Genomic DNA, 14,228 nt, shown 5'->3' on the forward strand with positions numbered 1-14,228 from the left:
ATTTCCTAAACACCGGTGTTAGTGTTAAGAGTGGTATTAGAGCGGTATTAGCTAATACCGCTCTTAAGATACCGGACTCTTGACCCGGCCAAATATTTGAATTTAAGCTTCCCTCGTCCGCGTCCCCTGCGCCCCAGCGCCCCGGTGCAGCGTCAAAATACAATTACCTTAAAAGCCATATTATTAAATATTTTTTGGTGATGACCCCGCCCTCCTCATTTATTGAAGAGTTACTTTAAACTTTTCCATCTCTAAATTTTACCCTCTTATGTTAAGTTTCTCCCATTTTACATAAAAAGTAGATCCTGCATTGTCTCAGTAAAAAAATGAAACCCTGTGTCTGCAGTCTGCACCACGTCAGCTGTTTAGCTTTCTCAATATTTTAGAGTCAACAAGCAGACACGAATACGATTCAGTAAAACCAAAACATGAGAAAAGATTGAAATTCTTAACTGAAATTATCTATTTTTAGCTTAGTTTATGTTAGTAAGTTTTATTGACTTTAAATTGGGTGTTAAGTTCAGTGAAAGTGAATCGATCAGTTAAATATTATTTTTTTCCGAAATTTTATATCGAACGTGTACCGAATGTACCAAGGGAGGGGCTGTAAGGGCGAATGAGCTCCGCAAAAACAACCTTCTAGCCTCCAGATTTGCAGAATGACCTCCAAGCCCCGCGAAACCGTCTCCGTGTGCCTCTCACTACGTCTCCGATCCTCCGGCATTCTGTCTCCAAGCCCAGCATTTTGGTCCCTAATAATCAATTTTGTTCATGGATCTCATATGTAACACATGGGTAATATTGGTCATGTGGCCACAGCGCCCGGCCCCTAGCCTGTCCTAGCCTCGGCGCTCGGCCCCTTAGACTGTCCTAGCCGCAGCGCTTGGCCCCCTAGCCTGTCCTAGGCGCAGCGCAGAAATTGTCTTAACCTAACTTAATCCTAGAATAATAAAACAATAAATTATAATAATTTTGCTGAAAAATAAAAAATAAGTGGTCATGTATAAAATTGATAGGAGGGACCCCCTCTGAATACGCCTCTTTCTACTTATCGATAAATAGAAAAGTAAAACAAATAAAGTAAATGCATTGAAAAGGTAAATATTTTTAGATTAGATCTTAAAATTTCTATAAAGGAATTGTTTTAATTCTTATTATTTTTTTTATGTCACGAAACTTTATCGCACATCTACAGACCTAAAATTAAGATCTTGTATACAAATTTCTTGGAAGAAATCCTTCTCCTCGTACATAACCTCGCAATTTCAAATTAACATTAGGAGCTGGAACTCTCATCATGGTTCGTTTTAATTATAATTTTTTTTGGACAGTTTCAAAATCGATTTAATATTTCCGATTAGGTAACACAAAATAGAGGTCTTAAGAGGTTTTTGTAATTTAATGCAGACTAAAGTTTTGCAATTTTGGCTTGGTTGAGTTCGTAGATTTCTTATCTTTGTTCTGCGATTTCATAGAGCCTCAAAAGAGTAAATTTTCTTTAGTCAAGTCTAAGCTTAAATTATTTGGTATTTGTAGTTCGAACATATCAAATGTAGATAATTGTAATAATTAGTTTAGTTTTTCTTTACTTTTCGTTTATCTCAATATCAATATTTAACCAACCAAAATGTGCCTATGGCGTCTATCGATTGAAAATGTCCAAAATTATAAAAATCTTACCATAATAAGAACTGGCATATATTAAATGTGTGTTTTTTACACCCTGTTTTCTTAGTGTAATGCTTAATGAGTACTTTTGAGATTTTACTAATAAAATGTAGAATCTGTTAGAATTACGTTGACCTTAATGTTATTATTGTTTTGATTTTTTTTCCTTCTTTTATATAAATTTTTTTTATAAAAGTTTAAAGAAGAAGAATTACGTCGACATGTTAGCTATAAGATAATTTTAAACCTCACCTGTTCCTTTTTTAATGTTATTTTAACAGGTGGTTTAGGAATTAGTTCAATGTAAAACACAGTGTTTCCAGGTTTACATATGAAATATACACGGCTTCCAGGGCTCTTCTTAACCCCCCCCCCTTTTTTTATTAAAAAATTTAGCCTTAAATTGTTTCACTTCAAGTCGTCATTCTTTCATAGAAATTTTAAAACTTCACTTTTCGTGGATTTTTTCTGTTTAAATTGGTATATTTTCTGTAAAAATATAAAAAATGTTAAAAATTTGGGCCCGATCGGTTCAGTCATTCTGACGTTTATTGAATACAAACAGACAGACGACAAGCCAAATGTTTACATAGATAAAAATGCCAAATAGTATCATTTATTTTTTAAGTATGCCTGAAGTTTTTTCTTCTAAATATAAAATTGTCTTTTCAAACGGGGTAAATTTTGGAAGTTCTAACTTATACTCCTGTAGGGTCAGATACTGCTGAAGGCAGTCTGGGTTGCTCAACATGGGGTTTCTTGCAGATCACATTCTCATAAGTCATAATAAAAAAATCAAACTCTTAGATATTATTACATATTTTCGATGTTTTTTTGAGAATTTTTCATTTCCTATTTTGTACTCGCTGTTTGATTATTATTTCAGATAAAATGGAAAAAAGAGTAATTCTTGTCACCGGTGGGACTGGATTGGTCGGGAAAGGTAAATAATTGAAAATTAACTCCCCCCCCCTTTTAAAACATTTTTTCTTGAATTAGAAATAGATGGGTTAGAGGGTTTACTTGCAAGAAGTGGAGTTTTTATCTCAATTAAAATTTTTCTCTGAATAGAGATTCACTTTTTTGGTGTTTAATTAAATACTTCTATCTTTATAATAAAGGTCTTCGTTCATATATATATATGTATGTGTATTTGTATTTATATTAGCTATAGCTGGCCAGACGGCTGGACCGAATTAGCTGACATTTATCTAGTAACATAGGCTAAAAAATAATTTTTTTTGTTTATAAATTCAAAAATGTTATTAAAAAAATTTACATTTTAAAAAAGATTCTACGGGCAACGCCGGGCACTTCAGCTAAAGTATCATTTATATCATTATGAAGGTATTGAAACTGCTCTCGAATCTTGTAAAGAGGAGGGAGAAGAATGGATATTCTTGTCTAGCAAAGATGCAGATTTATCCAGGTTTGTTTAGATTAAGGTTCAGTGACCCTCCATGGCAATGCCCGATTCACAACTGTACCCCTAAAAGCTTTTCTGATCATGTACATGAATAAGATATCAATGTTAACAACTTTGATAACTTAAAGTTAATTTTCAATTGTGAAGTTTCTACAAAAGTGACTTTCACAATTCTAGTGCAGGAAAATACTTAGGAATTGTCAAAATTAAACACTTTTATGCCTAGAAAAACAAGAATATCTTCCACATTATTAAATAGATCAAGATTTCAACGGTACTTTTGTGAATCGGGCATTGCCATCTAAGCATCTTGAAATTACGCTTACAGCCCCTTTAAGATATTTTTGTAGCACATATTATGAAAAACAGGTTTAGTAAAGGTTTATGTTAAGAAGGTTTACCTATACCTGAGGGCAAAACGTATGGATCTAAAAGGGACTGTAAATGTAACTTCGTGTGATTCTCCGTGCAAAGATAACAATTGCCCGATTAACAACGGTACCCCTTGAAACCTTTATCTGATTAAAAATGTGAAAATACTCTTAGGTTTAAAAATGTTTCCTGTATTAGAAATGCGTGAGTCACTTTTGTTGATAAACCACAATTGAAAAAAATAAGTTTTAAAAAGTATAAACATTGATATCTAAATCGTATCTTGATCACATAAAGCTTTTAGTGGTACCGTTGTGAATCGGGGTTTCTTGAAATTACCTGCGGCTTTAGTGCAAAGACGCTAAAACAGTTTGTATCCCACTTGACTGTTTTACCTGAAACTCTATTACTTCTTTTAAACATTTTTTATTAATTACCTCTTGGCTTAACTCCAATGCAAATTTAAAAAGTGCACTTTTCCTGCAATATCTTGTTTATAAAATATAAACTAAAAATATATTATTCTCAGTGAATCTAAAAGTAATCTTATCTATGGGTTATATCATGAATAATGCCGTATCCTGGCATCTTTGTTTATTTATTCCGGAACAACTTGCAGTTTTTATGTAGATATGTACATACAGAGAGATCCATAAAACTGGAAAAGGAAGACGAATGTTAGTTATTTTACCGCATTTTGACCAACATTACCGACCTATGATTCCCCTAGCAGAGGGAGGTTAAGTTTCTTATCGTCCATTGGCCCAGTTATGTAAAATAACCACCCGATCTGCAAAATTTTGGGGGAACAAATTTCGCGCATTTTCATCTCAAAAGACGATAAAATTGTGTACAACTACTTTTTGGGAAATTAAAAATTATACTTAACCACGGGTTCCCTCGACCAATTTTGTATAAAAAACATCCCTCGGTACACTCTGGATGTTTTACAAATTGATTTTGGGAACTTTGGTAGAGTGAAATTACCTTAACTTTCCTGTGAAGTAGTTGTAAATAATTATCAAACAAAACCCGAAACACAACAATTCACTTTTTAACAATATCAAATGCACAATAGATCTCTTAAATATCGTCTTCATATACCAAATGAGTCTTAATTTAGTGAAATAGGTCTGTTCGTTTACACTGCAAAATTTCTGTGTTTCAAGTTTATGGGCTAATTAAATATCATAACTTGAGCCCAGGCCTCGTCTTCCTATTCCACAACTTTATGGGTTCAACTTTATATATTATTTTTCAAAGTTATCTCTAGGAGACAATTTCTTCAAAAATATTCAAATTGTTTATTTATCAACAAAAGAAACGATATTAACATTGTTTAACATAATACCAACAAAATGAATGCCAGGTTCGAACAAATATTAAAGGAATATTTTCAACCTAAACTATATTAGGATTGGTTATCAAAGAACTTATTTAATACAAAAAAAAATATATTGAAATTTAAAATGGATTCCACGGTTTCAGACCTTTATAACATAAAAAGATTAATGAGACCTGAATTTATGAAAAGAGGAACAGAAGTAAACAAGGAAACAGATTTAATGAATATATCGAGAATTAGTTGAACCACGTAACGCCGGTTCAACCAGAGCTTTTGTGCACTGGGTCAAGGTCAAAAGAAGTTATTCAATATAGACTATAACGTAGTTCAACTACTTCATACATATAATTCAATCAATCTGGTCCAAGTGTAATTTTGATGAGAATTGACAATATTTGCTTGTGTTTAGTGAATCTAGTACGATGGCCCTGTTTGAGAAGTATAAACCAACCCATGTAATTCATCTAGCAGCTATAGTTGGGGGACTATTCGCTAATATGAAAGCTAACTGTGATTTCTTCAGGTAATAAAAAACGAAGCGTCTAAGGACTGTTGTAATGTCAAGGCACCCTTCGTTTAGAGATATAAAAAGGGTGCACTTAATCAAGACTTGAATACTTAGTCTGTATCTTTAACTCCATGTCATATCTGTACAAATATATGAAAACCGCAATTAGCAAATACAATTTTTAGATAGAAAAACAACTTATCTTTCTCATTGTTACTCGGATATAACTATTAATTACTACTTAACCGGGAGATTAAGGGAGGATAATTAAATTGAGGGGAAAACCACTTAGCCGAGGGCCTCCAAGACCTTTTTGGGGTTCTAAACCTCACGAGCGTAGCGAGGGAGGTTTAGAACCCCAAAAAGGTCGAGGAGGCCCAAGGCTAAGTGGTTTTCCCCTCAATTTATTTATCCTCATGAAAACTCCCGGTTAAGTAGTAATTTATCGTTTAATCTCCTGTTCAACGAAATAACCAACCGTGGGGGATAAAATAATAATGAAATCAATAAAACTGTCAATTATGATTTTTTCCAGACAATATTTTTTTTATCTCCTGTTCAATATTAAATAATTAGAGAACTATTTATTTGATAAATCTGTATGGATCACAGGGAGGATAAGTAATTATCCTCCCTGTAAAGAGGGAGGATAAGTAATTATCCTCCCTGTAAATAGGGAGGATAAGTAATTATCCTCCCTGTAAATAGGGAGGATAAGTAATTATCCTCCCTGGAAATAAAAAAGGAGGGAATTAAAGGTTGGTTATTTCGTTGAACAGGAGATTAAAAGTTTAAAGGGCACCGTTGTGAATTGGACATTTTAATGGAGGGTCAATTGAAATTATGGCCACTATCCCTTTACAACCAAGAAGCAACTAAGAAACATAAAACATAGTAAAACAATGAGGTCAGAGTCCGAATTTAATGAATTTGAGCCGCGTCTGAAATCCGCCAAAAACCTGTTTCAATTTAGCGCCGGCTTTAATCTTGAAACATTAGATACAATTTAAGTGGAATGAATCATATTTGAGCCGCAGCTCAATTTTAAGCCGCGGCTCAAATCTTAAAATTCGGCCTCTGGGTTTCTATATTTGTTATTATGAAAACCCTTTGAAAAAGTTTATGACGCTTGCATTTTTTCATAAATAAAGTCACACTGTTAGATGAAACTTTTTGTTCAACAAATTAGATGTCGAAGATTTCATATCCGGATTCAGTTTCTATTTTTCATTATCCTGGACCAAGTTTTATGAATTGGAGATTTTACTGAACTACCTACCGCCAGTTAAAGGGACTTTAAGGCTTAACCCTATACCCCCTTTCATTTTTACTTCACAGGAAGGTCAGCGATCTAGCTCAAATCACTATACTTGGTCCCTGGTTTTATAAATGTGTATTTGGAATTTTCATTAGAATTAATTTATTTTAAATGTTTAATCAAAATATCATGAATATTGAAATGAAAGCTGACATTTTTTGTGATGAACATAATTTTAAGTGGGAAAAAAACATTTATCAACAAAAAAGGTTCAAAAAGGAGGAATGTTTTTTCCAACAAACCTTTTAAAGAAAAGGGATGTTGTAAACGTAAAAGCTGAAGAAAAAAAACATAAAAATAGTCCCACAAGCATACATGAACGCGGAGACTATTTTTCCTCCCTATAAAGTGAATCTCAATTAATTAAGTGGCATAAGTTCGATTCAGAGCTGGGTATTTTTAAAGCTTTGTCTAATCAAGATTGCATGAGATATCCTTAATCTTCTATTTTAACAAGTTAATTATTTTCAATTGTGGTTTTTGTTAAAGTGAGAAATTGACCCCAGTCCCTAACTAATGAAAAATATGTTAAGATTGAATATGAAAATGAATACAAATATTCTAGAGATGGCTCAGAAGTTCAACGTAAAAAAGGTAAACCTAATTTCACCCATCTGTATCTTTATATATATGAGAATCAGAAAACAATTGAATAGGAAGACGACATTAAATCAATTATAAAGTGTATTTAATGTTGTTAGAAAGCAAAATATTTAACTAAAATATCTTAAAAATCCCGGATTGCCCAGTCTTTTGTTTAGTGGACTTGTAATTCAGGGGATAATAGTTCCAAAACTACATTTGGCCCATTTCTAACACTGAGTGTTAGAAATGGGTCAAATCTGCTAAGTTATCTTTTTCAAGAGTATATATCTTTAAATCCAAGACGAATAGAACAAAATTACACCATTTATTTATAAAAAAAATGGTTAAAACTATGTATTGAAGCAATAAATGTCAATTTTAAACTAATAATAAGGCGTGAGAATTAGTTTTTGATGATTCTTGATTTCATTTTCGAACATATCCCTATTTTGAAACAATTACCAGATTTCAGCTCATGTCGCGTTTTCGGAACATATCCTGGTTTTGCGACAATTAACGGATTTCATATCAATGTCAATTTTCAAGCATTTACGTCATGTTTAATAAAATGTTGGTTATAGTTTTTATTATCGACTTTTACTCTGCCAAGTGTTAGTTTTGGAACTAATGTCCCCTGTAATTGTAACCTAAGCTAAGGCTAAAAGTTGTCTTCCTATTTCACAGTTTTAAAGGTCCCACTGTAAATTTTTTTGTTTTAAAACCCCATATGCACTTTAACTTTTGGGAATTAATCAATGAAAACAAAAATTCGCAAAATTTTATATTTAATGTCTAAAAAGAAAAAATGGCGATTTGAAGAGGAAATGTAAATAAAAAAGAATAGTTACTTGAAAAATGAGCGCAAAGATCCTAAAATCCTTTTTATTAAAAAGACAACAAATTAAGGGTTTAGAATTATTCTGAATTTCTAAATGTCGTCTTGTTCAGGTAGTATCCTACATGTCATTTTCTATCTGTATATTCCCGGATAAGACGACCTATCTTATTAATGAAATAATATTTCTAAATGTCGTCTTGTTCAGGTAGTGTCCTGTATGTCTACCTGTATATTCCCGGATAAGACGACCTATCCTATTGATGAAACAATGTTACACAATGGACCTCCGCATTCTTCAAACTATGGATACTCCTACGCTAAACGAATGATTGGTAATTATTAAAAACCAATTTAAAGGGACTGGTAACTATTAGACATGTTGACTGATTTAATTCAATTATAATTTTAGGTTTAAGGTCGATTTGAGATTATTTCTTTAACAATTCCTGTTTTCAAAATCGTGAACATTCAAATTTTTTTTATATTCTACTGGCATCCGCTTGATGATTGTTTGAATCAAACATTTTTAATTTGTGCCTGAAATGTGTCTGGAGGAAATATTCTCAATTTTATTTAGTTTACCATCAACGATTACAATATCTATATTTGACCGTTGTACTAGATGTACTGAACAGATCATACAATAAATAGTACAATTTGTATTCCTTTAGCATCTATATTTAACCATTGTACTAAACAGATCATTCAAGGAATAGTACAAATTCATTACTTCAAGATCTATATTTAACCGTTGTACTAAACAGATCATACAAGGAATAGTATAATTGAGAGTACTCTTTTCATATCTATATTCAACCGTTGTACTGAACAGATTGTACAACGAACAGTACAAACAGCAATACTTTACATCTAAATTCGAACGTTGTACTTTATGTACTGAACATATCGTACAACTAGCAGTACTTTACAATATCTATATCTAGATGTACTGAACAGATCGTACAAGGAACAGTACAACTGTGATTTCACCTCTATAATCCCCTGCAACGTGTTTGGACCTCATGATAACTTCAATATACAGAACGGACATGTGGTCCCTGGACTTATTAATAAAGTTGTTGAGGTGAGAAGGTTAAAAATAAAACCATATCTCTCCCAGAATCTCTTATATTACATTTAAACTTTCATTAAATTGTGCAAAGATATTGTAATTGTAAATTAAGTATAAGACGACCATTATGATGATATTTTTGTTTTTCTTTCTCCATTTTTGCCATAGGCGAGCAAGAAAATGTCCCAAATTTGTCCATTTCTGGTGTAAAAATTGTTTAAGACTCCGTTAACTGTCTCTTAGTAGATTTTATTGATCACATGAAGTTAAACGTTCCATATTAAATCTTATTCTAATTCAGAATATTTTGTAAAAAACCGAAAATATCAAAATTTTTAAATTAACATTATTTTAAGGCTCAAAAGAATGGAACTCCATTCGAGATTTGGGGAACTGGTTCTCCACTCAGGCAGTTCATCTATAGCATAGGTACAGTACGCCTAAGAGTTCATGCAGTACAGATTTATACATTTTTCATCATTATTAGCACTTTATAGAATTTAATCAGATTCGAGGGTCATTTAAAAGTATGATTTTCAAATCTAAATACGGTTATTTGACATTGGTCTGGGCTTAAAATATATAATCTTGCAAACTTAGCATACTCAAATGTCGGCTAAATAACGTTGCCCCTATTTGATTTTAAAAATAAGTGTTTGAAATAAATATTGATTTATTGTTAAAGGGAGTGACCGGCTATGTAATGTAGTTGAACTGAGTATGTGTTGTGGAAAACTTCTTTCGGATTCATTTGAAACATATTAAACTTTTTAAAGATCTGTAAATCCCGAGTTTGCGCGCTAATTCGACGCTCAAAACTCCTACTTTGGGGGTGGATACTTCCTATGAACTCTAAATGTTCTAATCCATATATCCTTGCAAGCTATTTCAAGTTAAAGTTAATATTTAATATTTGGATAGTCAAAGGTCTTCGACATCCGGCTGCAACGATGTAACGATTACAAATTTACAGATTGTGTCAAGTTTTTAATTCATTTATTACTAACATGTTTTTCATTTAGATCTTGGTAAACTGATAATATGGGTTCTACGTGAATACAAGGAAATATATTTAGTTTTTAAATTTGTAAACATTTCAAAGTATTTTATTTTTTTATCAAAACTATACTTTTAAGGCGCTTCGCGCCCCTCTTTTAGGAACAATTTTAGAGTTTCAGTGATGTTTTCTAAGTAGCCATTTTTTCTCCGTAGTTGATCAACATTTTTCTCGGCAAGGTTTTTCACCTAAGTGTCCACTGTCCATGTTGGATATTACAAGTATTACATGGTTTTAATTTTTGAAGAGAAATGGGATATTAAGTCCCATTTTCCTTTAATCTATATATAAATTTGGCTTGGGTGTCTGTTTGTTTGTTTGTTTGTTTGTTTGTTTGTTTGTTTGTATCCAATAAACGTCAAAACGGCTGAACCGATCGGGCCCAAATTTTTTGTGGGACATCTAGGGACCCCAGGGAAGGTTTATGAATGTTCAAAATTTCAAATATTTGTCTCCATCAAAATTCTATCTTCATTAAATTTTTGAACATTTTGAAAATCCACGAAATGTTTTGTGAAAATCCGCGAATTATTTTTGTTTTGTTTTACGATGTACACAAAGAGAACATTTCTAAGGCTAGTATACATATAAAGTGGAAGTCTTAATTCAAATAAAATTTAATTTATTGAAATTCTCATCTATGGCATAACTATTATCTATACAATAAAGCTCTTCGCTCAACGCTCATATATATGTATGTCGGCTATAGCTGGTCAAACGGCTGGACAGAATGGACTGAAATTTTATGAGGAAACCCAAGGGGTACAATAGGCTAAAAAAAACTTCTCTTTTTATAAAAAAAATATTTTTTAAAAATGTATTCCACGGGCAACGCTGGGCACTCCAGCTAGTCTGTAATATCTTATTTTTTATTTACTTCCCCAAGATATGAATTAATATCCACTTGTTGGATAATACTAGATATATATTAAATATATATCAGGAGGTGGATCCCATCATTCTAGCATCAGATCAAGAAGTCTCTATCAAGGAAACAATATCTTTTCAAAAATTATTAAAAAAATGTTTTTATCATTTTTATCTTATCATGCATTAAAAACAAATTTTTATATCAAGGTTTAGGATCCTGATCCGATTCCTCCCTTTTTCCACTCATGCATTTTGATCAGTATTTTTCCCTCTCCCCTGAAACAGATCCGTGATTTTCCACTTCATGGATTCAGGTCCGTGTTTTTTAGCTCCCTGGACCCAGATTTGTGTTTTTCCCCGCTCCCTGGATCCAGATCTGCTTATTTCCGCTCCCTGGATTCGGATCCGTATTTTCCGCTCCCATGATCCAGATCCTCCCTGGATCCAGATGGGATACCACACCATTAAAGATTGTTTAAAGATCCCCCCCCCCCCAAAAAAAAAGTTTTAAAAACTATTTTTTTTTGTAAAAATGTTGTTTAACCACAGGATGTTGCATTCATGATAAAGGATGCCGCAGAATTCCAAGGTAAACAGTTTAACGCAGAACTTTGGAGACATAGTAAGAATAAATAAAATGTCGTTTTCTTAGCCTATACGGATAATGGAATGCAGCAGATATTTAACTCTTTAAAGCTGTTTCCGCATATTTCTTGGCTATTTACTTATTTTTACAATTACTGAGATTTAAGTGTGATCGTATAAAACCCATTGAAAAATTGGCAATGTGATATTTTATAAATTCTTTCGATCTGGGTTAATGACCCGAATTTAAATTTTTAATAATTTTAGTTTTTAGAAATCTTAAGTTTGATATGCAAGTCTCCTTTTTTCTGATACTCAAAATTTTAAGTTGTATTTCCGCAAAACTTCTTATTTTATTTTTTGGTTTTCATGTATTATTTAAATCAAATTAGATAAATATTTTAAACGTCTTCTGAAGTTTTGAAGAAACACAAAACACGAGCTCCATAATTTCTATTGATTTGAATTTGTTGTTGTAAAATGTTGTTCATACAACAAAATTCCTTACTTAAAACTAGAAGTTTAAACTTTTTTTTGTGAAATAGAAAACTTGTTCTGAGAGTAAATATTTGGGGGTTAAAAGGCAAAAGGATCTGGGACGTAAATAAAGACGACTTTTATCATCTCCCCCCGGCGCGTATTTTGGATTTTAGTCAGGTGGGAGGGGGTAGGTTGATTAAGTAAAAAGGAACGTTGCAGGGGGGGAGGGGTCAAGATGACCACTACCCCTCCCGTCTGAAAGCACTATTGATCTCCTAGAATGTCCATGAATGTGGATTTACTTCAAATCCTCAGCACATTGTATGAGCTTGTAACTGTTTAATTTAATATCTAATAAATCCAAGAAAGTTTAAAATGATCCTGTAATACCTTGCAGTTCTAGCATAAAGAAGCAGTAATATAAAGGGTTAATGGCGATCTGAACAGCTGGTTTATAGACTTTAATGAGGATTTTTCCCGTCACCTTGTTTTATCAGCAATAACATCTTTTATTCTTTAAATTAAACGCTTTCTGCTCTGTTTGTTTTACAATATAAGGGGTAGTCAACAAACATGTTTTAGCTTTTTCTGCGGAAATTCAGATCCGGTATATTTCAGTTTTTTATTGATAAGTTTTTTGTTTTGTGAAATTTTCCTTTTATTCTCCGAAAATATTCTGGTAAATGTACTTTCTTCAACTCTAAAATTTCATAAATATCTTAAAGAAGATTTCCAAAAAAAAAATTAAATCAACAAAAAATATTTTTTTAAGAAACTAAATAATCTTGCTCAATTAATTCAATTAAAATTGAAGTATTACAATTAGAAATGGCAGTTTCGTATTTGAAAAAAATTGATTGGATTTGACTTAAATAATTTTTTTGTTGTTGTAGGCGAAGTGAAGTTTTTGACTGATAAGGCTGACGGCCAGTTTAAGAAGACCGCCAGCAACGACAAGTTGAAGTGCTACCTGCCTCAGTTCCAATTTACGCCGCTAGAGACCGCTATCAAGGAATCGGTCACTTGGTACAAGGAGAACTATGCTACAGCTAGAAGATAAATCCAGCAATCCAGCTAACAGTATTCAATATACCAAAAAAAACATATTTTTCAGATTAATTCAATATTACAGATTTTCTTCTTTAAAAAAATAATTTCTACAGCTTTCTTTAGATTTGTTTTTCACACATTATCTTGTTTTTTGTAATGGTTTTTGCTTTGCTCAGAATATGCTTGTGCACTTTTCTTTTAATTCACTCGTATTTATTGTTTATTAATCAAATGTGATAATTACACTAAATATATTTTGTCATTTTTTCAGTAATTTTGTTCAATGTTTACTAAAAATAAAGTGAATTTGTCACTTTAAATGAAAGAAAATGAAGAATTTTCCTAAGGTCATCCTCACCAATAATATTGTTATATTAAGATATGTATAGTACAGTTGTTGTCGTATATATCAATACAATGAAGACTACCTTATTTTTTAATATTGACTTTTACCTATCTATCTAACAGCAGAAACACTTGAACAATGAACATTTAAACAAAGAAAATTTGTAAATTATGTTTCTTGTAAACTTGTAATTTAAAAATGCTTCTTAGAGATCAAAGCATTACTAATAAAAAACGTCTTCATTGTATTGATTTAATCGCTAACCACAGTATTTAGGTCATTATTTAATAACAGTAAAGTTTGGAACTTTTCCCGTGAAATTTACAGAGTGCAATGTTATATAAAAGTTGGTTGGACTGGACGAAGATATTCTAGGAGTAGGAGTCTGTTACTAGCTGTGCACTCAACTCAATGTGCGTGATCCATTAAAGTACGTTCACTGGTCGACCACTGATCGGTCAGACAAAACAAGAGTCCGATTTTTTTCCTTAAAACTACAGTTAAGAATTATATGCGTGCAATTAATTATGTGAACTAAATATTTTAATGATTTAACAGTGCTTTTAATATTTCAACATTGAACGTTGAAATGGTTAAATTTTAGGGACGAGATGAACCCACACAGGACACTGGTTTTCTTTATAAACTTCAAAATTTTGTTTTTGGGAGAACCTGTTTTATGTTGCAATTGAAGCTTTTTATGATGTA

The 14,228-nt window shown here is 32.1% G+C and overlaps 1 protein-coding gene across 1 annotated transcript; it reads left to right on the forward strand.

The window, feature by feature from the left end:
* The first annotated feature begins 2,513 nt into the window (after positions 1-2,513).
* Positions 2,514-13,408, forward strand: LOC111718030 (GDP-L-fucose synthase). Its single transcript, XM_023493514.1, has 11 exons — positions 2,514-2,611; positions 3,016-3,097; positions 5,221-5,334; positions 7,171-7,231; positions 8,266-8,392; positions 9,005-9,144; positions 9,489-9,561; positions 10,155-10,195; positions 11,133-11,180; positions 11,609-11,648; positions 13,018-13,408. The coding sequence occupies exons 1-11, from the start codon at positions 2,560-2,562 to the stop codon at positions 13,182-13,184; spliced, it is 945 nt and encodes a 314-aa protein (XP_023349282.1). The 5' UTR covers positions 2,514-2,559; the 3' UTR covers positions 13,185-13,408.
* The last annotated feature ends 820 nt before the right edge of the window (positions 13,409-14,228 follow it).

This window comes from Eurytemora carolleeae, unplaced genomic scaffold (assembly GCF_000591075.1).
Source record: "Eurytemora carolleeae unplaced genomic scaffold, Eaff_2.0 scaffold411, whole genome shotgun sequence".
Lineage (NCBI taxonomy): Eukaryota > Metazoa > Arthropoda > Copepoda > Calanoida > Temoridae > Eurytemora > Eurytemora carolleeae.

Coding starts and splice junctions, on each gene's coding strand:
- LOC111718030 (XM_023493514.1), top strand. CDS start 2,560: ATGGAAAAAAGAGTAATTCTTGTCACCGGTGGGACTGGATTGGTCGGG. Junction 7,232..8,265: donor AGAAGTTCAACGTAAAAAAG/GTAAACCTAATT, acceptor CGTCTTGTTCAG/GTAGTGTCCTGTATGTCTAC. Junction 10,196..11,132: donor GGGTTCTACGTGAATACAAG/GAAATATATTTA, acceptor AATATATATCAG/GAGGTGGATCCCATCATTCT.